The 27,972-nt window shown below is 47.9% G+C and overlaps 1 protein-coding gene across 1 annotated transcript in view; it reads right to left on the bottom strand.

Annotated features, from left to right (window-relative positions):
* AIFM3 (apoptosis inducing factor mitochondria associated 3) overlaps positions 1–27,972 on the bottom strand; it is a 280,485-nt gene that overhangs the window by 229,787 nt on the left and 22,726 nt on the right. The window contains exon 2 of the mRNA XM_059713630.1: positions 1,751–1,872. Coding sequence (XP_059569613.1) covers positions 1,751–1,781 — 31 coding nt within the window. The 5' untranslated portion in view covers positions 1,782–1,872. The remainder of the gene's footprint in view (positions 1–1,750; positions 1,873–27,972) is intronic.

The raw sequence follows: 27,972 nt of genomic DNA, 5'->3' as shown, positions 1-27,972 counted from the left end.
GCTGCCCCTGGAGCCCCCTGCCAGCCTGAGGCTACCCCCATGCACCCTGCGAGCATGAGGATGGCACCCAGGCAGCTGTAATCGGAGCCTGGCACTCCCTCTGGCTGTTCCAGGGTGGCAGAGCAGGGCAGGAGCAGCTCTGGACCTAACAGCTCCGCTTGGGCTCATTTCTGCGCCTGACAGGGCACACGTATAGACAGCCAAAGCTAATGCGGAGTAATGTTCAGGCACGTTAACTGCATGTGTAGATGCACCCTGTGAAATACAGAATACTGGAGTAGATGAACCTGTAGTCTAACCCAAATGTGGCATTTTGTGTTCTTATTGTATGTGTCAAGGCTTTACAACTCAGCACTTCTTTAAAAGTCCAGAGAGTGTACTGGATGGCTCTGATGTGTATTGGCAGAAGATGGGTAGGAAACAAAAGAAAACTGGGGCATAGCCCCTACCACTTCTATCAAAGGCTGCTTTGGAGTAACCAGTTTCACTTTTCTCTTATCTGTTTTGAACTCCAGAATTTACCCTAGGGCCAGCCCTTGTCTCATTCTGACATTAGGAAAGCAGACTCCCATATTAGGACTTGGCAAAAGAAAATGCATCTTCTTCATTTCAAGCCCCTCAAGTAAAACTAAATCCTTTGGCAACCATATGTATACACTGAATGGAAGGGTTAAGATGCCACACAAGGAAAGCATAAAGATAAAGAAGAAATGTCCAGAATTTATCTTGGGAAGTCTTTAGCAACTTGCCAAAAATGGCCAAAGGATGGTCAACAATGTTTAAAGGCTGCTGCCAGATTGAGTGAATGTAGTCAGCATGGGCCCACTTACTGCATCCAGCTGTTGAAGGAGATGGTCAATGACCGATATCTACACCATTTCAGCACTACATCAGGACTGAGCGGGCTTGAGAAAAAAATCCAGGTTATATAGATATATATACAACCTACAATTTTCCAACAGGTGAAAATTCAAGATTGGTCAGTAACTGGTGAGGCCATGGAAAGTGTAAGCAATTCTCAAGCAGGGGTTACAACAGCACTTATTAAGTTGTCCTACTATTCCACCAAAGCAATTTTTAATCCTCATTATTAATGGACCTGTTACTTCTGCATAAAGCATAAAGAGTAAGGAGCAAGGGTACACGTAGAGAGTGTACTACAGTGTCCTATAGATGAAGCACAAAAGCAGGACAGTTCTGGAAGCAGACTGAAGTAAGAGTACAGCAGCTCTGTGAGAACCAAGGAAAGGTTAAGGGGTAGAGGACACCATAATAGTCATGTTAAGGTAGGACAGAGCAAATTTCATGGTAATTCTGTGGGGCACAAGGGGACTCTTCACATGAAAAGTGAAATATTCAGGGCAGGCAAAAGGAAGGGGAAATTTACCTATACATTTTGAACTTCTTTTTTAGATCATACTAACACAGGGCTGGATTCTCACCCTGCCCCATGCTGTAACTATCTCCCCATTGAAGTTTTTCCCTGCCCTTGTTCACTTAGGCTCCAGCTTGTTACTGCACCACAAACCTCCACCCCCTTGAGGCCTTTACATAATTCTTGGTATGTGAGTGAAAGTGCAATGGAATGTTTAGGAAGATTAACCAATCTGTAATCCTCCCTGTAGGAGCAAAGAATTAACATTCTCTGAAGCAGCCTCCACACGGAGAACCTCAGCATGCCCGACCTAGTTTAATTTGCAGCTGTTCAGGCCAGCATGTGACAAGTAGTGCAGTACTGAAAAGCAGTCACCTGGTTTTGGCTTGGAGAAGCATCCTCCCATGGCGAGTCAGGCAGCAGGAGAGAATCACAACAGAAACAGGAGGCAAGCCAGTAGGAACACTCTTCAGCTCAGTCTCCAAAACGGAAAGACACTAGGAAACAGAGCAAGTAGGCAGGTCATCCTGAGGCCTGGCAAATCTTCCCCTGTTAAACTGCCTTTCATGCTATCATGGATGCTAGGCTTCCTTCACAACCTACATCAAATGGAAACTAAATTAAATAGCACACAGAAAAATGGGGAAACTAAATGAAGTCACCCCAGATGTTTTTGTTCATAGCCACATACATGTGAGCTGGGCCATCTAAATACATAATTAAACTCAATTTACTTAAAAACATACACCTGCTGAAGTCAGCCTGGAAGCACTGTCTATCAATAAACTGATTATTTCATTGAAGACTATGCTCCCTCCCCAGTCAGAAGGAAAATGTCATTTCCAGACATCAGGAGTATTTGACTAGCATGTGCAATTTGGATATGAGCTAATCATATTTAATATTAATAACTAGCTACAAACATGTAGCACGATATACAGTGCCCAAGGAAGATTCCTGTGGTAATATTTACAAAACTGGCCAGATGGTTAGATACCGAACTATCACTAATTTAAATGGTTTTCAATGAGAGGTGCCTGGTGCTTTTGAAAATCCCACCATCAATAACTTCAGTAGATACTGGAGGAAGCCTGCAGCCAATGACTTTGACAGTATTTTTTTTCTGCAAGTTTGAAGGACAAACTATGACTGAGATTAATTTAGGAATATGTTTTTGTTTTTTCAAACATAGCAGTAAACTCATTAGCCATTATTAATCACATGTATTACAATGGAAGTCCATTTGTGCTAAACAATGTATACACATATTAAAGATATAGCCCAATCTAGAAATGATAATCAAAAGAAACAAGGAACAATGTAATTTGAAAAATGGTTACAGTGCATTAAAAATGTGAAATTAGTAGAACATTTGCCAAGTATCACCCAGTTATAAAATAAAGCAATATTTTTTTAATTAAAAAAAGAATTTCCAATATGATGTGCTTCCAAACTCTCATAAAAATCTCTTCTCTTTGGATAAACTATTAAAGTGCGTATTTCTAATCAGAGTAATGATGATTAACATTTTTAAAATAATGACTTAATTAATGCTTTAATTAAAAGAAATTGAAAGAATACTACTTTGGAGCTCAGTTTTGAAAATTCATACTCTGGCAGGTAATGCTGACTCCTGTGGTTTGTCCCATTGACTTTAAAGGAACTGCTCACTTGATAAACAGTTTTTATGAAAGTTTTTCATAACAATCTGTCAAAAACTTTCTAAACTGTAAATGTAGCATGTAAACCATCTTCAGTAAAATAACTTATTTGTGGGTGCATCTACACAAGATATTTACTGTGGAGGTACCTTATTAGCTACACAGTAAGCATCTCAGCATCTACACATGCAGCTCTATTAGGCCACAGGAAACAAATAAACTCCACAGCAGGTTAGTATTTGTAAATACAAGTACTATTCTGCTGCAGAGTATTTTTGTACACAGCAATGCACATGTAGATGCTAGGCCCACACTGAAGTACCCTCACACTTCAGCTAGCTCCTCCGCAGCACACTGAGCCAGACTGGAACAGCCCCAGGCTGGTAGGCTGACCCCCTGGGCCCTGTGCCAGCTGCGGCTGCTCTGACCTGGTTCAATGTACTGCAGTACCAGGCACACACGTAAACACGGTGCTCAGGAGCTATAAACTCCAGCACAATATGCACCAGAGTTCATTGCTTCACCTTAATATGCATGTGTAGATGCGTCCTGTGGCTTTGATAGATGTTGATCAATAGTCCACTTAGATTTATTTCCTTGTATGAAGATATTAGTGATTTACATTGGTTTAAGGTCAGATGGAACCATTAAGTCATCTACTTTTTATATAACAAGAGACATAACAGTTTAATCTGTTTCTCCCATAATGCACCCTAATTTGTATTTTGCTAAAGCACATCTTCCAGAAAGGCAATCTGGATTTGAAGCCATCAAGAGATTGCGATTTCCCATAGGAGTCTCTTCTAGTAGTTAAACACCCTTACTAAAAAAAAAAAGTATATATTCCTGCTTTCTAATTTAAAATTGTCTAGCTTCACCTTCCAGGATCTGGTTCATTTTCTGCCTTCTCTGCTAAATTAAAGAGGCCTCAGTACCTGGCATTTTCTCCTTCTGAAGATATTTACAACACTTCAATCAAGTCACCTCTCAGTCTTCTTTCTGATTAAGTCAACAGATTAAGCTCTTTCAGTCTGTCACTGTACAGGCAGTCCTCAACTTACGGCGATTTGCACTTGTGGTGCTCTGCCATTTACACCCATGTTATTACTGCACAGAAGCGCAGGGCAGGGTGCAAACAGGAGTGAGGCAGGTTACAGACAGGAGAGTGGGGCAGGTTGCAGACATTAGCACAGATCAGTTGCAGACAGGAGCATGGGGAGGGTGGAAGTGAGTGGGGCAAGTGAGGGCGGAAGCACAGGGTCGGTCCTGGTTGTCCTGGGTGGGAGCAGGCAAGTAAGTTTTTTATCTATACTTTATTAAAATGATTTCTTCTGAAAGATTTTGTGTGCAGCCCTGACTTGATTAGTTTGGTGCCCTTCTCAGGGAGGTCCAACACCCACATCGATTGGTTGAGGATAATGGGGCAGGTTGTTAGAGGGATCAAAACCCCTTTCTACCTGATAGGCCATGCTTGTGCCTCATGGTCTAGAGCAGTGGTTCTCAACCTTTTTTGCACCAGGATCCATTTGTAAACATGAATAGCCAGGCCCTACCCAGTGCCCCTCACTCTGTACCAGCTGCCCCGTTCCCAGGCCACAGCTCCCCAGTATGGGGCAGGGGGTGGGTGTGTGGGGTGGGCACAGGGGAAAGGTGTAGGAGGCGGGGCCACAGGGAGCCTTGCAGACTAGAACTCTGTCAGCCTGCAAGGGAAGGACCCACAGTTTCCTACATTTTTCTCCTTTAAAGGAGAATCCATTTTTAAAGTTGGTTCATGACCCTTTCATATATTTTTGTGACCCAATTTTGGGTCACAACCCACAGGTTGAGAAATGCTGGTCTCAAAAGCAGAACTTCTGGGGCCTGAGGTATAGGCAAGTTGTTAAAGGGGTCAACACCTATTGCTACCTGATAGGTCATGCTTGTGTCTCGTGTCCTAGAGGGCAGAACTTCTGGGGCCTGATGTTCAAGCCATGCTTAATGAGGGCAGGCCCTGTGGAGAAGCAGTGTTTCCCAGTCAAAGGATGAACCTTCTGACATCAGGGGCCATGTGATGGGGCAGGGGATTCTGGGACTAACATGGAGGCAAGCAGGGCAAGGTTTGGTGGTAGTGCCCTCTTATGTCATGGACCACGTGACAGGGTGGGGGGTTCCAGTTCAACACCCATTCTCCAAAAGATGTACTTCTGGCTCAAGGGGAGCGACTTCCAATGATAAAGGTCAGGGATTAGGGGGTAGGACTTCAGGTTCCTAAATGGTGACCGGGGCAGGGCACCCGTCAAGGGTTGGGTCTTAGCAGTTTGCATGCAGCCCTCAACAGCTCACCAAAACTCATGAAGCAGCTCTCCAGCCAAAATAATTAACCACCCCCACTTTATACTAAGGAAATGACTATAATGATATCCTGTGTTTCAAGGAATTAGCCAGTAGAATGTAAAGGCAAGGAGAATTTTTCATCTTTGATTTAGAATTTAGTTTCCATGTCTGCATGCGTTTTCCTCAATATTTGCCTCTGAGCATCAGAGATGAGACAAGAGCTGGTGTTCTGAAGCCTCAGGTACCTGATACAGTGTCTTGCTCATCCAATCACCAGGCCAAATTGACAGAAGTCATTGTTGTTTCAGCCTCTTCTGAGCTATGTTGCATGGTGTACCCATGGGGATCACACAGGCAGTGTGGCAGGCTCACAACTGTTGCACCACTGATGGCATGCCCTGACATTTTGGTTATACCACACCGGGGTCTACGCACCTGCCATGATTTGATGTTGTATAGGGTTTTACCTGGAGGTGTTGTTTGGTGGTCTCCCCAGGACCCCGGGTGACTCTACTGGCACTTCTTCTGTGGGGCTTCTTCTCCCCTACACCCCACCCCTTTCCACTCATGTGTTATAGATCAGCCTCGATGGTATCTTGGTGTGACGATGGTGCTGTTTCCTCCTATGCTAAGGCCAGGTCTTGCAACTGCCTGCAGGACTATGGCTGTGGCCTCTTAGACTAACAAAATACTAACGGAACAATACTTTAGCCAAAACAGCTTGAAAGACGCAGTGGGCAAGACAATGATGTCCACTGCACTTAGAACTTCCCTTCAGCACTTGGGGCTTGAGGCAGGGTGCACCCTGATCCCACATGGTCTCACATCAAGGGTGCCTCCATGTTGAGCCTGTACTTTGGGCTGGCTACCACCTGGTCATGTGTTGTAGTGTCCCACAAAGCATTTCTCCATGCCTACGTGACATACTCATGGCTCCGGCAACTCCCCACCTGGAAGCTTTGGGTTCACAGCTGCTCAATCGGGATAACTGAGATGGGCAGTTCCTGTGCAGGTCCTCCCCTCTTTGGGTCCTGGCAGTGTCCATCGGGCTGCCCTCTCCCAGCCCGAGCTGACCTGTGCGCTCCTCTGGGGGGGGGGGGGGGGTTGCTGTGGGTGTTTTGGCCTATCAACTGCCACTTCCGAGTGTTACCTGGATTGTTTCCCAGTGCTGGCCAGGTAATTTGGGCGTCTTCGGACGTTCCGGGGCACTATGCCCTGGGGAGAGCCTCTGGCTTCCTGCAAGCAGTTAGCTGCATGCCCAGGTCCTCCCTGGATGCTCCAGCAGCAGGACAGGAAGGCGCTGCTTCTCCAAGTGTGCTCCCTCTGCAGGGACACACTGGCTCCTTTCCAGCAGTGGGGGAAGCATCCAGCTCCACTGATGGTGCTCCTTTCTCTCTCTCACCCAGCTTAGCTCCTGGGCCCCTTTTACAACTAGACCAACCAGCAATTCCTCTTTTGGCTGCATGGTGCCAACCAACTCACCTGCAGACCGGCCACCTGGATGCTGGCGTTGCAGTGAGTGTGGTGTTAGTGCATATTATACTTCATCACTTCCCAGCCATCATGTCACCTGGATGTTGAAGGCATTTTGCCCGCTTCTGCTCTTTAGCTGCACCATAAAATTTAGTTTTCTGAAAGCTGAAACATTTGGTCCACTTAAATCTGTAGACTTGGAATAGGCTATTACAGTGAAATATAATGACCTGAGATATACAGCTCACACTACGTGATCCAATAGCCTCTTCTGGTCTTAAATTCTAAGGGCAGATTCCTGTTTCAACTTATGCAACCCAACGGCATTTCCCCACCTACATAACTGCCACTTTGGCATGTACACGCAGTTGCTTTTAATCCTATACCACATAGATTGTGGGTGTGCAAGCATATATATATAGCTACTACATATGTGCAGTAGGCTGTATACTGACTGGGCATATACATGGCTCCATATGTATGTACTGTACACAGGTGAGCATAAGTACCAAAACTGTAGCTGGACAGCTAGCACAGGAAGAGGACAGCTCTCCCACTTTTTAGACAAATAGGTGAGTGTTTAGGGCAGGTTCTATGCCTCGTCATCTAGAAAAGGATCAAGACAACAACTTTCCAAACAAAGTTTTCTAACCACTAGCACACAAGAAAGGCATTATCCAGTTGTCTCTTGGCCATTAAGGATGAGCCACTATATCTGGCACTTAATATTCACTGATTAGAGAGGAAGAGGAAGTTTCTGCCCCCTAAACATTCCAGTGGCACATACCCAAGTTGATAAAGCATGGGTAAACTTTGCAACATAAAAGGGCTATTTTGGTAACTTCCAGTATCTAGGAACAAGGCTACCAGGCCATGCAAGCAATCTGTGCTTTTATATTACTCTGAGCTTTTGGAAAAGTGTGGATGAACAACAGGATTCCTTATAAGGTGTCAGCCATTTATTATGGACTGCCCAGATACCACATTTGCAATAGCTTTAAATTTTCATCCAAAGCATGAATAATTTTTGACTAAATATTTACTATTTAATCATGGTACAAGTAGTTTGCAGTCTGTCACAAGCCTGAAATTATTAAGACTGCGACTGACACATGAGAAACTTGAGTTTTATTCTCTTAGCAAACATTCTCTCTCACCACAAGGGTCTGTCCTGGGCCCAGTGCTGTTCAACGTGTTTATTAATGTTTTGGATACTGGCATAAAGAGCTTCCTGAGCAACGTTACAGATGAGACAAAACTGAGAGGGATCGCAAACACACTGGAGGACAGGAGCATAATTCAAAAGAATCCTGACTAAGGGGAAAGCTGGACAGTAACTAAACAGAATGAAAAAAATCAATGTTGACAAATACAATGCTACAACTTGGCAGGAATAATCAAAAACACAAATACAAAATTGGCCAGTGATTAGCTGGATGGCAGCACTATGGAGAAGGATCTTGAAGTCTTGGTGGATTATAAACTCAATATGAGACTACAGTGTGATTCTGCTACACAAAAAGATGAATGCAATTTTGGGCTGCATGAGTAGGAGCATTAGGTATAAGATATAGGAAGAGGCGGTGCCTCTTTACTCAGCACCAGTGTCAGATTTAGGCACAAGCTATGTAAGCTACAGCTTAGGTCCTCACATTGAGTGGCCTCTAAATACAAAAAAATCCAAAACCAAAAACCTCACAAATCTGGCATGCTTGGGACTGAGCACGTACTGGAAATTTGAAAATGCTATTTTTTGAAACTGGCACTGCAGCCAGTCGCGGAACTGGGAAGGGGTGGGGGGTAGTGGCAGCCTATCCTGGAGCACCAGCCACACACAGAGCAGTGGCACAGGGTGCTTAATGGTGGTGACAGCAGCCACATGCAAGCTTCCCCCACCACTTCCGGGTTGGCAGGAAGGAGCGGCAGCTGGTCCCAAAGTGGCAGGGGAAGTGCCAGATTTTTGAGAATGCTGGATATTTGATATCCAGATTCTTGAGGTTATACTGTAGTACAAAGTTTCAAGTTCTAAATAATCAGTTGTTAAAAATGAAGAGGACTTTTGAAAGCGGATGCCAGAAGAGAAAAAAGAAGCAGCTGATTGAAGGGCAGCTAAAACAATTACCAAAAGTTGACAATTATTTCACTGTAATAAAAGGAGGGATCTCATACTCAAGAGAGTCAGCGAGGACCACAGCAACCACAGGCATCCACCTCTTCTACTAGGATAGATTATACAGATGTGAATGTTACTACTACACCTGAGAATGTTACAGAGCCTGAAATCCCAGCTGACAAAGTCCAATGATCGTGGTCTCTGGGGTGTCCTGACTGGGGATGATATTTCATTCTGGATACACAAAGTTCTCTCACAGTGTCAACATGGGAATGGCCCATTTGAGAAATTGAAGCGGTCATTCAAAAACCAAATTAGATATTGTTCAAATGGTCTACTTCATTCAACAAAAGTTAATGGTGAAAAATAAAAAATCAGGAGTGGCTAATATACTCTCCAACAACCAGCTGCGTTTACTGTTTTGTCTGAAAGCTCTTCTCAACATCATCAATAGCACTGGCTAGTGATGGGTTTAATGACTGCCAAAACCCTGTTGGAATTCAAAATCATGAGAACTCTGAGGATCATAGAGCAACTTTGCTTACATATTTGATGAGGCAATATGGGTTAACCTTGGATTCACACCTGGAGGAACAGATGAAAAAGGAGCAAGAGTACTGGAGGTGTATACTCGAATGTGTTATTGCAGTTGTGTGCACGCTAGTGGAACATGGATTTGCTTTTAGGGGAGGCAATGGAAAGTTTGGCTTGCCACATGACGGGAACTTTCTTGGCTTGATAGAACTGATTGCTAAGTTTGATCCATTCCTTGCTAACCATATAAAACATTATGGAAGCAGTGGATCTGGGAAGCCTTCATACTTTTCATCACATATTGCTTTAGACCTCACCCAGCTTATGGTGAAAAAAGTAAGAGGACCTATTTTGGATGACTTGAGAAAATATTTCAGGCTACTTCAGTTTGTCTGTTGACTCTACACCAGATCCTTCACATTTTGATCAACTGACTGTTATTGTAAAATGTGTCACCCGATAATGGTTTTCCCATTGAACACTTTCTAACTTTCCTTCAATTAGAAAATCATAGTGGTGAAAGTATAGCCAACATGGTGCTGGATTATCTAGGCAATGACTGCAAGATTGACTTCAGTAAGTGCAGAGGACAGGTATATGATAATACAGCCAACATGGCAGGAAGGTATAATGGCATGCAGCAAAAACTTCTAGAGAAAAATAAGTATGTTATACATATATATTCCAAGTGCTGCACATTCACTGAATCTTGTTGGCCAAGCTGCAGTTGATTGCTGCCTAGAGGCAGTAATTTTTTTTGCTGTTGTGCAACAAATGTACACATTCTTCTCTGCCTCTATAGAACACTGGGCAGTACTCAAATCATTTTTGGGTCCCGATTCCACAGTGCCAAAACATCTCTCTGACACTAGGTGGGAAGTAGGCCTGTGTGAAGTAGCTAATATTCACTTCGGATTCAGCCATTTCGGGGGACAGTGATTTGAATCACTGTCCCTAGCTGATTCGGCCAAATCTGATTCGGAGATTCAGCTACTGCCGAATCTCTGAATCAGATAGGCTCATCCCCTGCTCGCTCTCCCAGCCCTGGCAATGACTGCCCCACCCACCCTAGCTTCCAGCACTTTGAAACAAAACGGCCTAACTCACCAGGTGCTGCCAGGCAGGGGGCGATCCCTGCTGCCCTCCACTGCTCCCCGCCCCCCCACCGCCGTACCAGCCTCACCATGGCTGCTCCACCTGACCCAGCTCCAGCCTTTAAGGGAAAGAAAGAAAAAAAAAAAAAAAAAAAGCTGAAAAACCCTGGACTCACCAGTTCCTGCCTGGTGGGGGGGGGGCAATCCCTACTGCCCCATGCCATGTGGGGGCTCTGCATTAGCCCCCTGAAGTCCCGAGGCTGCTACAGGAACTGGCGAGTCCGGGGGGGTTTTCAGGTTTGTTTTTTTTCTTAAAGGGCTGGAGCCGAGCCGGGCAGGGCAACCATGGGGGAGCAGGGTACAGGGCTTGTGACAGAGCCCCCCCACACAGCATGGGCCAGTGGGGGGCAGCAGGAATTGCTCTCTGCCAGGCAGCAGCCAGTGAATAGGGTTTTTTTTTTAAAGCACCGGGAGCTGGGGCCAGGCGGGGCAGCCATGAGGTGGGGGGCTGGGAGAGTCGGTGTGGATCAGGGAGCGATCAAGGAAGCTGAGGGAGAAGGCAGGAGATGGGGCCTGGTAAGGGTCCCTCCCATGGTCCTCTTCTCCCTCCACCAACCCCACCCCTCCCCTGCTCCCTACTTACCAGCTCCAAGTCCAGCTCCAGCTCCCTGCTACAACAGGTGGGGACTGCCGGAATTGCTGAAGCTCTCCAAATCTTTTCCGAATTGATTCAGAGAGCTTCGAATCGATTCAGACATTTTTATTGGTCCCATGATTCAATTCAGATTTGGAGATTCGGCCACCGAAACTGGCCGAATCTCCTCTGAATCAAATCAGCACCCGAAGCTTCACACAGCCCTAGTGGGAAGCACATGCAAAGGCTACTTCAGCCATAGCTGAGAGGTGCAATTCAATTACTGATGCTCTTGCTCATGTTCATACTGATGACAGTGAAAGAGGTGATACAAGGAGAGAAGCTGGCATTCTTCAAGAGAAAATGAAGGAATTAGAGTGTGTTCCTGTTCTAACAAATGATTCCAAAGTTCTATCAGTTCCAGGAAACCAGCAAGGCCCTACAGGATACACAGATAGCCCTTAGTACATGTGCAAAGCTTTATACATCACTCTCACTTCTTGAAAGAAACCCAAGAAAGTTTTGATGAAATTGAACTCAAAGCAAAAGAAAATCTGCCTGATATAGACTATAAGTGTGTGAATAAAAGGAAAAGAATGAGAAAAAAAGTCAATGATGGTGATGCATCTAATGCTCATGAAGTGCTTTCTCCAAGAGACAAGTTTCAAGTGAAATCCTTTATTCCTATGATAGATGCACTTGAAACCCACTTGAAGAAAAGAGCAGTCATATACAAAAATTTTGCAAAAAATAAATAAATAAATAAATAAAAGATGTAACCCGAGTGGTACTCCAAGATGTACCCCCTCTCCAATTGAAGGGATCAGAGCAGGTACATGAGCGCTGTGGGAGGTGTAGGGACCCTCCTTCCCTATAGAGCAGAGCCAGATTACCAATGGGGACTTAACCATACACCTTTTAATAAGGGGAACAGCAGTAGGAATATAACATATATAAACCAGGAGGTACAGGGGATCCTACAATACCCCAAGGGGATGGGATTCAATAAAGGTTAGGCATTCACATTTGTAGACATATTCATCTAGTTAACCAAAGACAGGTTTAAGAAAATATAAAACACAAACAACACAATAAACAATACTGATTAACAAAATATAAAATGCACAAAATACAAAACACCAAACAACAAGAGATATAGAACATAGGTACCTGGAGGGGGAAAACACAGTGACCCCCTCCACTCCAACAAGTGTTTCTCCTCTGCTGCTTCACTCACCCCTACTTGACCCAGCCAGGACTTGAATTCAGACCTCCCACATAGTAGGCAGAAACTCTACCCCACAGCCACCACTGCTGGGCCTGTTCCAGGGTGCCGGGTCTTCTGACCTTCTGGAAGCCCCTGCCTCACATCAATCTGCCCTGCCTCTTGCTGGAGAAACTGGAACCGGAGTTGGGAGCTTCTTGGGTCACTGCACAGCTTTCTGCTGGAGCCAGACAGGGAACCTCTCCTGCTGGCTGCAGCCTCTTGCTGGGGATTCTGGAGCCCAGCAAGGAGCCTCTCTGGCTAACTACATGCCGTGCTGCCCCAGCCTCTTGCTGGGGATCCTGGAGTCCAGCAGGGAGCCTTTCCTACCAGCCGTGCTGTGCTGCCTGCGGGTCCTGTTCCTTTAGCCTCTTCCAGAGCAACTGCTCCTGCCCAGCTGGCCCAGCTCTTGCCAGCTCTTTGAAATGCCTTCCTTGCCTTCCCTCGCAGGTCTCCCTTGAGCCAGCTGTGCTGCCCCTTTTATCCCCCTCCAGGTGACCCGAGGGGCCAATCAAGGGACATGGAGGGTGAGTCTCTGGGGCCTGATTGGTGAGGAAAGGGAATCCCAAGCCCTCCAATCATCTTTTACCCTTTCAAAACCCCTGGGCCAAATCACTACCAGCTAGCCCGTCACAAAGAAATAGTTTTTGGTTGATTTAGATGCCTTGGAAAAGCAGCTGTGTGAAGGTGTAGAGCTTCTGATGAAAAACTATTCTGACGATGTTGATGTTAAATCTCAGAGAAATTAAAGCACTTCCATGCTTATATCAAGCAAAATTATTCAAATAAGAGGACAGTTATGCCACCAGGACCTGTATCAAGTCATCATCCAAGATAAGATTTAGTTGGCTTTCCCTAGTGTAGAAGCAATATTGTGGCTCTTTTTTAGGATAATGGTAACAAACCGCTCAGGAGAAAGGTCATTTTCATGGCTGAAAAAGATCAAGAATGAACCGTGAACAGCAACACTGAAAGAAAAGCTGTTTGCACTAAGCATTGTGCGCATAGAAAGTGATAAACTTTGTAGCTTATCATTTGATGACATCAATGACTTTGCTCTCCAAAAAAATCACGAAAGAAAATGTTTTAAATTTTATGAGATGTGCAATCAGACATAGTACAGGTTGTATTGCTGCTTCCATTTAGTAAGTGCTGATCTGTGTAACTGCTCACATTGCTGTAGATTAAGAGTTTTCATATAGGCTAGTTAAGAAATCAAAGTATTTTAACTGAAACTATTTCATAATGCAAATAGGCTTATTGCAAGATATGTTTTAGTTAGATTATTAGTTTTTCATTGCACCTTTACCTATGTATATATGCAAATATAAAGCTTTAATATTTCTATTTTCATTGTGCTTTCTGTTAGAATAATACACTTTTTTTGGTAATGTTATGGGGTTCTTAAGTTTGACATAGCTTAGGGTCCCAAGCATGCCATAATCTGGCCCTGCTCAGCACTGATTAAGCCTCATCTAAAGTACTGTGTGCAGTTTTGCTCTCCACATTTTAAAAGGTATGGAGAAGCTAGAGAGAGTTCAGAGGTGGGCAAGAAAAATGAAGGCAAGCAATATGAGAGAGAAGAAATAGGCTTCAGTTTACAAAAAATGTGCTTAAGAGGAGACCATGGTAGCAGTTTTCATAGATCTGAAGGACTGCCATAAAGGAGAGAGAGAACACCTTTTCACTCTTACTGTAGAGAGCAGAACATGGACTTGAAGATGCTGCAAAGAACATTTAGATTGGATATCAGGAAAAAAATCTTCATCATTAGAACAGTGAGGTGGTGGAATAGATTGCCTAGGGAAGTTCTGGCATCTCCATCATTAGAGGTGTTCAAGAGGAGATTGAATAAGCATTGGTCAGAGATGATCTTGAAGTAGTCATGCCTCTGCTGAGGCCAAGTTCCAACCCTTGTGATGCTTTGCCTGATATTTTGCACCCAGAAGTATAGACCCTTCATCCACTGCAGTGTCAAGCCTATAAGACAGGCTTGTCCAACATATGGCCCGTGGGCTGCCATGCAACCCGCCAAGCCATTTTATCTGGCCCGAGGCAGCCATGCCGCTGCAGAGCACAGAGCTGCAGCGGAATGCGGAGCTGTGGCGAGGCGGGCAAGGCTGGCTCACGGGCCCCAGCCAGCAGCAAGGGGAGGGGAGCTGCTTACCCCCACGGGGCCCAGGAGAGTGGCCCCGTGCAGGAGGCCAAGCAGCAGCCACTGGCACTGCCAGCCCACACTTGCCTCCTCACCCGCCCGCTTCAAGCCAGCCCTGCTCTGCCCTGCCCCACTGCAAGGCGGTGCCTGCTCCCCCAGCCAGTCTCCCCCTGGGCGCTGCGGCTCTCCGTGCCCGGCTGCCCACAAGAACCTGAGGGGGCTGCTTCTCACGTGCTGCTGGGGGCGAGAGGAGCCCGGCCAGGTCTGCACCAGCCAACAGAAGTGGCGAGGGAGCCGTGTGCCGCTTGGGACCGGACGAGCCTGCACCGGTCAGTCCTGAGCAGCACATGGCTCTGCCGCCGTTTCTGCTGGACAGTGCAGACCTGGCCAGCCTCCTCCCATCCCCAGCAGCACATGGAAAGACGGCTTCAGCTGCATGCTGCTTTTCCTGGCCGGTGCCGACCCAGTTCTGCCCAGGCAGGTCCTGCAGCACCATGGCAACCCGGGCATGGCACCAGCAGGCCATGCAGGCCCCAGGTTAACCCCGGCCTGGCCCAGCAGCTTCTCCAGCACCAGGTCAACCCAGTTGTAGCCAAGCGGCTCCTGCAGCACCATGTCAACCCGGGCATGCATGCCATGTCAACCAGCACCATGTCAACCCCTGCAACTTCACTGCTGTCAAAGGTCATGTGACATCACTTCTTGATATGATACCACTTCTTGTGACACCTTTGAATATGGCTCACCAGCCCACTGGGTGATAACAAGTTCATGATCTGGCCCCACATTCGAAAAGGTTGGACACCCCTGCTCTAAACACATGAAGTACTGTGCTATATTTTTAAAGCTTGACCTTAAAAGTTTATGTTTTCCCCCTCATCTTTATATAAAATAAAATCAGCCTTTAACTCCAGAGTTTTTAGTAGAGGCTCATTGATTCAACTTATTATTTTATTTCAAGTATTTTAATAGATTATATTAAAATGTATGTTAGCCTGTGCTGTATTAAGTTCAAATGCAATTTCATTTCACTTAAGCTAGTTTATTTTAAAAAAGGAAAGCTCAATTATCATTTAAGTAAATAAAGAAAAATATGCTTTAAATTTTAAAAATCTGATTTCTATTTTAAAAATTTTTTAATTAAAAAAAAAATCATCAATTTTTAATCCACCCTGCTAAAGTTCAAGTATACTACAGCCATTATGTTTCCTTCAGCCACCCAACTAGTTACTTTGTCAAAGGACATAAAGTTGATTTAACATGCTTTTTACTCTTAAAAAATCCATTCCAACTGCTCCTAATCAGCCTTTTGTCCTCTAAATGTTTATAATTTGATGTTTTCGTGGTTTGCTGCAGTAACTTCTCAAATACTGGCATCAGGTTAACCAGTTTATAATTCCACGCATCCTCCTTTTTCCCTTGGACGCTATGTTGGCTTTTTTCCAGTCCTCTGGAACCTTGCCCATCTCCTACAACTTTGTAAATATTTTTGTCAATGGCTCTGAAATCCTATTGCCAGTTCATTCAGAACCCTGTGGATTAATTTCATCAGGCCCTGCTGATTTAAATTAATTCAAATTAATCAAAAGCTCTCTGATGGTGTCTTTAGTTACCATGCCCCTCAACCTTTCCCCTCATTTGTTTATGTTATTTTTGTTAACCATTTGACTACAGCTTTTTTTGTGAAGACCAAGGCAAAACAGATAAAATACCTTGAACTGTTCCTGCCATCAAAGAAACTCACAGGAAAAAATCAAGTTACCAGGAAAGGGCAATAAGACTTAAGTGCACTGAAAATACTGAACTAAAACTTAAAAAAAAAACAAAACTGCTTTGCCATTTTTATTGCATGCACTAAAATACAGCAAATACAAAAGGCAAGATGGTTAGGGGTCTGATCAGAGATTGACCCTACATATAAATTGAATGCGATTTTCATGATTTAAAAAAAAGTAGACATAATCAGAACAGTATTCCATATTCACAGGACTGATTTAAGTTTTGACAAACTCCTCTGCTGCCTTCCTCTATTCTGCTTTCTCATTCTCAATAGATCTTTCATAAATCACTGTTTTTCCCCTTTATTTGTACAAAGTTTTTATCTTTTTCACCATCACCATCTTCATGGAATGCATTGGAGCAGTGGCAGATTAAGATTTATTGGGGCCCTGGGCAAGTATAAAATTGGAGGCCCCCACACCCTATTACAAACATGAATGTATCAAAAAGTGCCACCATTTTTAAGTATGGGAACGCTGATATACGAGACACTGCGACACTTTAATTAGAGACTCTCTCAGAGCTGTTCTAATTAAAGCACTGCTCTCCCCACCCTCCAGAGCACATGTAAAGTGCCAAGGGGCAGCTGCCTGAGCCTGCCTAGCAGGGCTGAGGGGGAAGGTGTGAGCCTCTTAGCTGCCAAGGGCTGGGTGGTCTCTGGGCCCCAGGAGCCCTGCACTAGCCACATGCCCCCTGCCTGCCTGGCAGTGGGAGACAACTCACTGCCCCACTGCTGCTGGGTGGACAAGGGGTGAACGGCTGGTGTTGGGCTCCCAAGGGAAAGGCAGCAGAGCAGAGAGCTCTGAGCCCACAGCAAGCAGTCCACATCTGGCCCATGCACAGATTTTTTTTGGGGGGGAGAAGACATGCCACTCCATGCCTCCCCTGGGGGGTGCACACAATGACGGCAAGTCACCCCCTCCTCCATGCCCCCTCAATGAACTGCCCATGGCTCCGTCCCCCTTCCCAGCCTGGCCCCGGATCCCATGCACAGGCTTGACTGGGCAGTGCACCCAGCCCCAGCCCCTGCCCCTACCCCGCTCCTTCACTCACCATGAGGGCCTCAATCTGTCCTCCTCTTGCCCCTTTCCCTCCACTTACTTACCTGCAGGGAGCTGCTCTCCACACTGCATGGCTGTTTTCCTGGCCACATGCATGCAGCAGCCCCTGTGTCTTGCAGGCTAGAATGCTGCCTGCCTGCAAGGGGGAACTCTGTTTCCCGGGGAAACCCTGGTGCCCCAACTGGCAGGGGCCCCACAGGCCCATGTGTTAATCCACCTTTGCATTGGAGACAATGCTTATGGTAAGAAAAGAATGATCTGTTGCTTCACATTCAGCTTCCTTGCCTCAGTGGCTGTCAGATATTTCTCAAACTGCTGTCTGAATTCCTTCCAGGTGGCCACAGCATTTCCCTTATTTCTCAGGACTGATAGGAGTATTAACCTGAAGATACAGAGGGTATGTAGAAGCCATTTGAATGCTATTACTGTCCACTGGTTCTTTCAGCACTCTCTACCTCCCACTTATTCTATGGTTCTAATTTACTGTGTGATAGCAGATTAGAGTTAGAAGGGACCTCAGGAGGTCATCTAGTCCAACCCCCTCAAAGCAGGACTATCTGCAACTAGATACCAGTCAAGGCTTTATCTAGCCGAGTCTTAAAAACCTCCAAGGATAGAGTCCACAACCTCTCTGACTAACCTGTTCCAGTGTTTTACTACCCTCCTAGTGAGAAAGTTTTTCCTAATATCTAACCTCTATGAAGAAATCCTCCTTGATCTGCGTCACCTCTGGTCTGAGACAGCCCAGCACGCACCCCTCTGAGTCTCACTCAACCTGATCACCTAAGTGGCTGGGCTGTAAAAATTCCCAAGGGAGGGGAAGCTCACTCTTCCTTTGTCCTGCAGCAGGCATTTTGGGGAGAGAGAGGCAGTCATTTTGGGAACACACACAAAGAAGCCTCTAACCTCCAGAGATCTCTTACCCTCTGGATATATAAGTGAGTAATTTACCCAAGATTTAGCCAGTGGATTAGGGTTATGTAATTTTAGAGGCATATTAAAGGGTCCTCGAACCCATTCTGTTTTGCTCAAGGCATTTTCTCTCTCAAATCCCTTTGCTCTACCCCCACCCCCCATTCTCTCCCTCTCTGATCAATAAAAGCTACTTGTTACAGTGTGCCTAGCTGTGAATCTCTGAGGGGAGAGACAAGCTTTTATAGCTCCCTTTGCTTGGCTAGCTAAGGTGGGCTTGGCTTTTTACTTTCCTCTGGTACAGGAGGCTACTTTTGAGTACTTCAGGCTAAAAGAAGCACCCCAAAATACCACGGTGGGCTAAGAACCCCCAAGGCTGGCAGGGTCCGTGCACCCTGGGCTGCACAGAGTCCTAGTTGAGACCAGTGCCTGGGTGGTGGCAGCATTACCCCAGGCTTGCAGGAGGTCTCCAGGAAGGGGGACGAGCAGACATAGGCTCCCCAGGGGTAACTCCTGAAGCATGGTTTTGTGTGTGGCACAGTGAGGTAGGTGGTTCAGTGCAATAGCACCCATTCTGTCTTGCCACAACCTCAACTTCCTTTGCTGCAACTTGAGACCATTGCTCCTTGTTCTGTCATCTGCCACCGAGAACAGTCTAGCTCCATCCTCTTTGGAACCACCTTCATTGCAGGTTATTATTAAATCCCCTCTCAGTCTTCCCTTCTCTATCTTAAATACACTCAGTTCCCTAAGCCTCACCTGAGATTACATGCCCCAGTCCTCAAACCATTTTTGCTGCCCTTCACTGGACTTGCTCCAATTTGTCCATGTTCTTTCTGTACTGGGGGGCCCAAAACAAGACACAGTACTCCAGATATGGCCACAGTAGTTCCAAACAGAGGGAAATAATGTTAAAAAAAAACAACAAACAAACCCAAAAAGAACAAAATCCCCAATTTTTGGCTTAATGAAAGTAGCCTAAAATCCATATTTCCCCCTGATTAATATAAAACACAACTGTAGATATAGATTAAGCCTATGTGAAGCAGCAGATATTCTCTGAGGATTTGGCTAATTTGAGGGACGGTGATTCGAATCACTGTCCCAAATTAATTCGGCCGAATCTGATTCGGAGATTTGGCTGCCCCCCCCACGCCCCCCTCCATGGCTGCCCTGCCCGCCCCAGCTCCAGCCCTTTAAAAAACAAAACAACAACAACAAAAACCCCAAACTCACTGGCTGCTGCCCAGTGGGGGCATGATTCCCACTGCCCCACACTGCATCAGGGGCTCTGCACGAGTCCCCAGAAGCCCCAAGGCCGTTGCAGCAGCCAGTGAGCCCAGGGTTTGTTTGTTTTTTTCCTTAAAGGCCTTGGGTGGGGCAGCCATGGGGGGACTGGGAGAGTGGGAGAGGGTTGAGGGGCTCATGGCAGAGCCCCCCATGTAGCATGGGGCAGTGGGGGGCAGCAGGGATGGCCCCCCTGCCCAGCAGCACCTGGTGAGTAGGGGCTTTTTTTTAAAGGGCTGGGGGAACAGGCAGGAGATGGGACCTGGTGGGGTCCCCGCCATGGTCCCCTCCCTGCTCCTCCAGCCTCCCCTCCCCCACCCTCTACTTACCAGCTCAGAGTCTGGGTCCAGATCCCTACTACAGTGAGCAGGAACTGTCCGAATCACTGAAGCTCTGTGAATTTTTTTTTGAAACGATTTGGAGAGCTTCAAACCTTTTAACTAGTCCTTTGATTCGATTCAGAGATCCAACCACTAAATTGAGCCGAATCTCCTCCAAATCAAATCAGCACCCAAAGCTTCACACAGCCCTAATATAGATATAGATTGCCTCATCATAGAAGGCAATCAGGATGGTCAGGCATGATTTGCCCTTAATGACCTGCTCCATAACTTTTCTAGGGACGGAGGTGAGGCTGACCAGTCTGTAGTTCCCTGGATCCTCCTTCCTCCCTTTCTTCAAGATGGGTACTATATTTGCCCTTTTCCAATCATCTATGACCTCTCCCAGCTCCATGAGTTTTCAAAGATGCAGAGCCACTGGCCATCACTCACATTGGCCAACTCCCTCAGCACCCTCGGATACAACCTGTCTGGCTACATGGACTTGTACACATCCAGCTTTTCTAAATAGTCCTTAACTTACTCTTTTGTTACTGTTGGCTACTCACTTCCTCCCCAAACTGTGCTATCAGGTGCAGCAATCTGGGAGAGGACATTGCCTGTGAAGACTGAGGTGAAAAAAGGCATGAGTACTTCAGCCTTTTCTGCATCCCCTGTCACTAGGTTGCCCCACTCATTTAGCAAAGGACCCACTGTGGTGAATGTGGGAGCAAACCAGCCAGCCACAGTGCCACCCCTGTACTGCATCCCAAGCCTCGCAGATGTTGCTCACAGCTGTGCTAAGCTCTGGCCTGAAGCCGGGCCCAACTCGTCCCAGCATTGAGTCTCATTTGCTCTGCGCTGCTAAGGCCACGCTCATACTGCCTCTCTCTCACAGAGGCCTCTCACTCTCCACCAGCTCTCACCTGGTCTCTTTCATCCAACCCTTCCTGGGCCTCTCTCATACTGCCCCTTCCTTCCCAGGGACCACATTCACCCTGCCCTCACCCGGAGGGTCCTCAGGCTTGCTACTCTTCACTCTCCGACCAGCAAGCACACAGCCTTTTGGGCATCTCCTGCTACCCTCATCTGAGCAAGCACTAGGTGGTTCACAAAATGCTGTGCTGACTCTGCCCCTGGTCTCATAGCCAGGTAACTCCCCGCAGCTGCTGTCCATCAAGGGGCTGATGGCTCGCCCCCTTGTTCTCCTCACAGCTCCTCCTCTGCCGCCCTCCAGTTGGCCTCTGGCCCACCTGTGGCCTCAGGTGCTCAAAGGCTTAGATAGACCTAACTCAGGCCCCCATGCTAGCAGGGCCTCCACTCAAGCCCCTGCCCTCAGGGCCCCAGCTCATGCCCCTCACTCATAGCACTTCACAACTGCCACTTTCTGCTCCACCCAGGACTCTGGGGTCTGGGACTGAACACCCCCTCCCACTCAGGTGCTGCTCATCAGCGTGCCTGGCCCACAACTCACCCCCCTCACCAGGGCCTCCACTGCTTGCCTTACGGGGTCTTCCCCCCTTTCAAGCTCAGGTGCTTCTCAAAGCTTACCTGGCCTTCACTGCTCCCCTTCAGGGTCTTCCACCCCCAGTGGGCTCAGGTGTCCCCTATTGACATCCCTGGCCCCACTACTCTCTCTCCCATGTTATCTTCTAGCTCACCAAGTGGTGGGGCAAGGGTTATTAAGATGCCCCGACCTGCCTTTCTCCAGGATGGTCATCAAACCTGGCATTTAAGTGGCCCTGCCCCGCCACAGGCAGGAGCACCAGGCTGCCCATCTTGGCAGGGTGCAGTTTTAGGTTCTGCCCAGGACCAGGAGCCTCCAAACTATCCCCCATAGCTCCTGCCCTTACCTCCTAGCTGTTCTCGGAGCAGCAGCTCCTCCAAGAGATGCTGCTTCCCTCAGTGTCAGGCAGCAACTGCTTCCCCCAGTCCTGCTGGCCTGAGTCTTAAGCTGGCCACTCAGCAGGACTAAGGACTGGGCTGCACCTGCCTGCTGTCTGGCCAGTTCTTAAAGTGGCAGACCACCGTGAGTGCTCTGACACATGCCTTCCCCCTTAAAATGGGGGGAGAGGGGGCGTTCCCTGCTGCTCAGCCAACAAGCTCCCCCAGAGCTTGCAACTTCCCAAAGAGGCAAGCCCCCACTGGTGCTCTACCACACCCACACTTTCCCTGGTGCTCCTCTTGCTGCTCTTATACTTGTAGAAACCCTGCTTGTTACCCTTCACATCCTTTGCTAGCTGCAACACCAGCTGTGCTTTGGCTGTTCCAATTTCATCCTTGCATGCCTAAGCAATACTCTTATACTCCCCACTAGTCATTTATCCACATTTCCACTTCCTGTGCACTTCCTTTTTGCATTTGTAACCCAGGTGGTGGCCCACTCATTGCCACCCCTGCCCAATATCAGGGATGGTATTGTGAGAGTGGGGCAGGGCTTCTGGCCAGCACCAATTTACTTTCCAGCTGGCCCCTGCTCCCCACAGAGTAGCCCATGGTCCCAAGAAGGTCTAACACTTAACTGATTTAACTACTTACACTTTATTTACAAAACAAGTATAATAGGAAAGGTTATTTACAAGTGAACTTAACTAGCATAACCAGAATCACAAAACAAACCACAATGTATTGGCAACAGGGGATGACATGATAGGGGACCTCCAGATCGGTAGCCATTTGGGAGACAGTGATCACCTAATAATAGAATTCAACATAAGACGTTGAGTGGGTAGGGTAACTAGTAGGGTGAAAGTGCTAGACTTTAGGAAAGCTGATCTCAATGAACTCAGGCGATTAGTCAAGGACGCACTGCAGAGTAGGAGTTTTGAAGGGATGGGAGCCCAAGAAGGGTGGCTGTGCCTTAAGGAAACGATCCTTCGGGCACAAAGCAAGACGATCCCCGAGTGAGGCAAAAGAGGGAAAGGGGCCAGGAGGCTTCCATGGCTGACCAGAGAAATCCAGGGCAGCCTAAGGGCCAAAAGGGGAGCACATAAAAAGTGGAAACAAGGTGAGATCACTAAAGATGAATATACCTCCTCTGCTCGTGCTTGTAGGGAGGCAGTTAGGCGGGCCAAAGCTACCATGGAGCTGAGGATGGCAACCCAAGTAAAAGACAACAAGAAATTGTTTTTTAGATATATTGGGAGCAAAAGGAAGGCCCAGGGAGGAATAGGACCCCTGCTAAATGGGCAGAAACAATTGGTGACAGACAGGGGGGACAAGGCTGAACTCCTCAACGAGTTCTTTGCCTCAGTGTTCCTAAGTGAGGGACACGACAAGTCTCTCACTGGGGTTGTAGAGAGGCAGCAGCAAGGCGCCAGACTTCCATGCGTAGACCCTGAGATGGTGCAGAGTCGTTTGGAAGAACCGGATGCCTTTAAGTCGGCAGGCCCGGATGAGCTCCATCCGAGGGTGCTGAAGGCACTGGCCGACATCATTGCAGAGACACTGGCGGGAATATTCGAATGCTCGTGGCGCACGGGCCAAGTCCCGGAGGACTGGAAAAGGGCTAACGTGGTCCCCATTTTCAAAAAGGGGAGGAAGGAGGACCCGGGCAACTATAGGCCAGTCAGTCTCACCTCCATCCTTGGTAAAGTCTTTGAAAAAATTATCAAGGCTCACATTTGTGAGAGCCTAGCAGGGCAAATTATGCTGAGGGGAAACCAGCATGGGTTTGTGGCAGGCAGATCGTGCCTGACCAATCTAGTCTCTTTCTATGACCAGGTTACGAAACGCCTGGACACAGGAGGAGGGGTGGATGTCGTATACTTAGACTTCAGGAAGGCCTTCGATATGGTATCCCACCCCATACTGGTGAACAAGTTAAGAGGCTGTGACGTGGATGACTACACAGTCCGGTCGGTGGCGAATTGGCCAGAGGGCCGCACCCAGAGAGTCGTGGTGGATGGGTCGGTCTCGACCTGGAAGGGTGTGGGCAGTGGGGTCCCGCAGGGCTCGGTCCTTGGACCGATACTCTTTAATGTCTTCATCAGTGACTTGGACGAGGGAGTCAAATGTACTCTGTCCAAGTTTGCAGATGACACAAAGCTATGGGGAGAAGTGGACACGGCGGAGGGCAGGGAACAGCTGCAGGCAGACCTGGAAAGGTTGGACAAGTGGGCAGAAAACAACAGGATGCAGTTCAACAAGGAGAAATGCAAAGTGCTGTACCTAGGGAGGAAAAATGTCCAGCACACCTACAGCCTAGGGAATGACCTGCTGGGTGGCACGGAAGTGGAAAGGGATCTTGGAGTCCTAGTGGACTCCAAGATGAACATGAGCCGGCAGTGTGACGAAGCCATCAAAAAAGCCAATGGCACTTTATCGTGCATCAGCAGATGAATGACGAATAGGTCCAAGGAGGTGATACTTCCCCTCTATCAGGCACTGGTCAGACCGCAGTTGGAGTACTGCATGCAATTCTGGGCGCCACACTTCAAGAAGGATGCGGATAACCTGGAGAGGGTCCAGAGAAGGGCAACTCGTATGGTCAAGGGCCTGCAGACCAAGCCCTATGAGGAGAGACTAGAGAAACTGGACCTCTTCAGCCTCCGCAAGAAAAGGTTCAGAGGCGACCTTGTGGCTGCCTATAAGTTCATCACAGGGGCACAGAAGGGAATTGGTGAGGATTTATTCACCAAGGTGCCCCCGGGGGTTACAAGAAACAATGGCCACAAGCTAGCAGAGAGCAGATTTAGATTGGACATTAGGAAGAACTTCTTCATAGTTCGAGTGGCCAAGGTCTGGAACGGGCTCCCAAGGGAGGTGGTGCTCTCCCCTACCCTGGGGGTCTTCAAGAGGAGGTTAGATGAGTATCTAGCTGGGGTCATCTAGACCCAGCACTCTTTCCTGCTTATGCAGGGGGTCGGACTCGATGATCTATTGAGGTCCCTTCCGACCCTAACATCTATGAATCTATGTATTAGTCAACCCTTGACTCAAGAACCCCAGGTAGGGTAACTGGCAGCTTTCAGCCACTGCTGAGGGCTACCACAAGGAAGCAAGGTGGTCACTCCCAGCAGCTCCCACAGGCTTCCCAATAAGCAACAGATTGCAACAGGTTAAGCTCTTCTGGTCCGCAGCAATCAACTTGTATCAAACCCCAACCCCACAAAGAGGCTGAAGGGTAACCCTTCATGGCAACCAAAAAGGCAAGCAACGAAGTAGGCTCTTGCAGCAATCAGCATGACCCAAGCACAAAGCTCAGGGACTCCATCCTATGACAATCAGCTGCAGAATAAGGGACAGGACTGAGTCCCCGCTGAGGCAGTCAGTGGCAGAGGGTAAACAGGCAGCTCCCAGGGGTCGCTGCTCTAAACCCCTGCTCCAGATGACTGGCCGGGCACCCCACATGCCTTGCGGCTCGGCAATCCCGCTCTGAGTGCCGGCCTGCACCCTGAGCTCCCAGGGACCCTCATCCTGGTGCTCTGCTGCTCCTCAGGATCCCAATGCCTTGCCTGTTGCTGTCCCACTTCCCCAGGGAAAGAAAGGGGTTTCCTCAACTCACTGGACCAGCTCCCTGCTCCGGATAAGGATGCCACCTGTGCTTCTGGCCGCTGCTTCTTCTCTGCAGTGGAGTGGGGAGCCAACTGCCACCCCTAGCCTCTGGGACGCCTGGCACATCCAGCACACTGTGATGGGGCCTTGGGGCACCAGCTCTCTGCCCCAAGCCCTGGCTGCAGCTCCCTCTCTGCTGCAGGGCTGGAGGCACGGCCGACTGCGGCTGCCTTCTTCTCCCAGGGCCTTTGAGGCTCTTCAGAGGGGTCTCTCTGCTCCCTCTCCTGGGGCAGCTCTCCCCAGCTCTTCTTAGACTTCCTGTACTGTTCCCCAGAGTCACTGTCAGCAGCTCCCACACCAGTTCAGCTGCTGCTTTTATCCCCTCAGGCAGTCCCTCCCTGGCCTGCAAACCGGCCAACCAGGGCTCAGGGTGGTGGGCCCCCAACCCTGACCATAGCCCTTCCATGCGAATGAGGGGATTGAAAACCCGTTCTTTCAATTGGCTTCTCCTTTTCCACAGGGCAGGGCTCCCCTGCTCCACCCTTGGGGTCGCTCAGCGTTCTCCGGCACTGTTTTTAGCCCAGGGTAAGTATCTCAAGCCAATCTGGTGAGCCCACATTGGCAGTCTGTTACACATTTTATCTTACTGAAGAGTTCCCTGCTAAGCCAAGCAGGTCTTCTGCCATACCTGCTAGTCTTTCTGAGCACCAGGATGGTTTGTTCCTGTGCCCTCAGTAAGGTTTCTTTAAAGTACCACCAACTCTCCTGGACTCCTTTCCCCCTCAGACTGGCATCCAAGGAGGTCCTGCCCATCAGTTCCCTGAGTGAGTTGAAGTCTGCTTTTCTGAAGTCCAGGGTCCATACTCTGCTGTTCTCCTTCCTTCCTTTCCTCAGGATCCTGAACTCAATCATCTTGAGGTAACTGCTGCCCAAGCTACCACCCATCCACTACTATATTACCCACCAATTCTTTCAGTTTATGAACAGCAGGGCAAGAAGACCACAGCTCCTATTTGGCTGCTCCAGCACCTGCACTAGGAAGTTGTCCCCAACACTCTCCAAAAACTTTCTGGATTGCCTATGCACTCTGTATTGCTCTCCCAGCAGATATCAGGGTGACTGAAGTCCCCTAAGAGAACCAGGACCTGTGATTGGGACATTTCTACTAGCTGTTTGAAGAAAGCCTCCTCAACCACATGCTCCTGGTCTGGTGGTCTATAGCGCACACACACACACACACACACACACACACACACACACACACACCATGACACCACCTTTGTTGCTCTCCCCTCTGACCCATACTGGAGCTCTGAGCAATCATACGACTCTTTTACAGAAAGTGCAACTCCTCCTCCTCTTCTCCCTGCCTGTCTTTCCTAAACAGTTTATACCCATCCATGACAGTCCTCCAGTCACGCAAGCTCTCACCAAGTCTCTGGTATTCCAGTCACACCATAGCTCCACGGCTGTGCGAGGACTTCCAATTCTTCTCGCTTGTTTCCCAGGATCTGTGCATTCATGTACAAGCACCAGAGGCAACTAGCTGATTGCTCTACTTTCTCAGGAAGAATGAGAAGGCCTTCCCTGTTGCCTACTCCTGCTCGCACTTCCTCCAAGTCTCCCACTTCCCCACTTACCTCAGTTCTTTGGTCTCCAACCCCCGGCAAACCTAGTTTAAAGCTCTTCGCACTAGGTTAGCAAGCCTGTCTGCAAAGATGCTCTTCCCTCTTTTCATCAGGTGGATCCTGTCTCTTCCTAGCAGTCCATCTCACAACAACATCCCATGGTCAAAGCCCTGCTGGAACATCATCTGCATAGTCATACGTTGATATGCAGGATGCATCCAGTCCTGCCCGGGCCCTTCCCCTTGACTGGAAGAAATCAAGGAGAACACCACCTGAGCTCCCATCCCCTTCACACTTACACCCAGAGCCCTCTAGTCACTTTTGATCTTCTCAGGTTCTCCCCTGGCAGTATCATTGGTGCCCACAAAGATGAGCAGCATAGGGTAGTAGCCAGAGAGCCAGATGAGTCTTGGTAATCCTTCCATGACACCTCGGATCTAGGTTCTAGGCAAGCGAAAGAACTTCCAAGACAACAGATCAGGCAGCAGATGGATGCCTCTGTGCCCCTTAAAAGAGAGTCTCCAACCACTACCACATGTTGCTTCCTCTTGGTGGTAGTAGTCTTGATCCTGCCAACCTTGGAGAGGCCTGACCTGTCCTGCTCTAGCAATGAAACATACTCTTCCTTCTCTGTTGCTAGGGCTTCATATCTGCTCTCCAGGCAAACTGCTGCAGGTAGGGATGAAGATTTCTGCTTGCTGCCAGACATCACAAACTTCCAGCTTCCACCTTCCTGGGACTCCATGTCCTCTCCCATCTCTAGTGCTGCCTTTGGCAGTCCTTCCTCCACAGTCCTCCAGCACTGAATCGATGAAACTCTCATGACAGAGGATGCTTTGGTGCTGTGGAGACTGCGGCTTGTAGTTTCCTTCC

This window comes from Alligator mississippiensis, chromosome 10 (genome assembly GCF_030867095.1).
Source record: "Alligator mississippiensis isolate rAllMis1 chromosome 10, rAllMis1, whole genome shotgun sequence".
Taxonomy (NCBI): domain Eukaryota; kingdom Metazoa; phylum Chordata; order Crocodylia; family Alligatoridae; genus Alligator; species Alligator mississippiensis.
The sequence above is the reverse complement of the archived record's forward strand: the minus strand, read 5'-3'. Positions and strand labels throughout refer to the sequence as shown.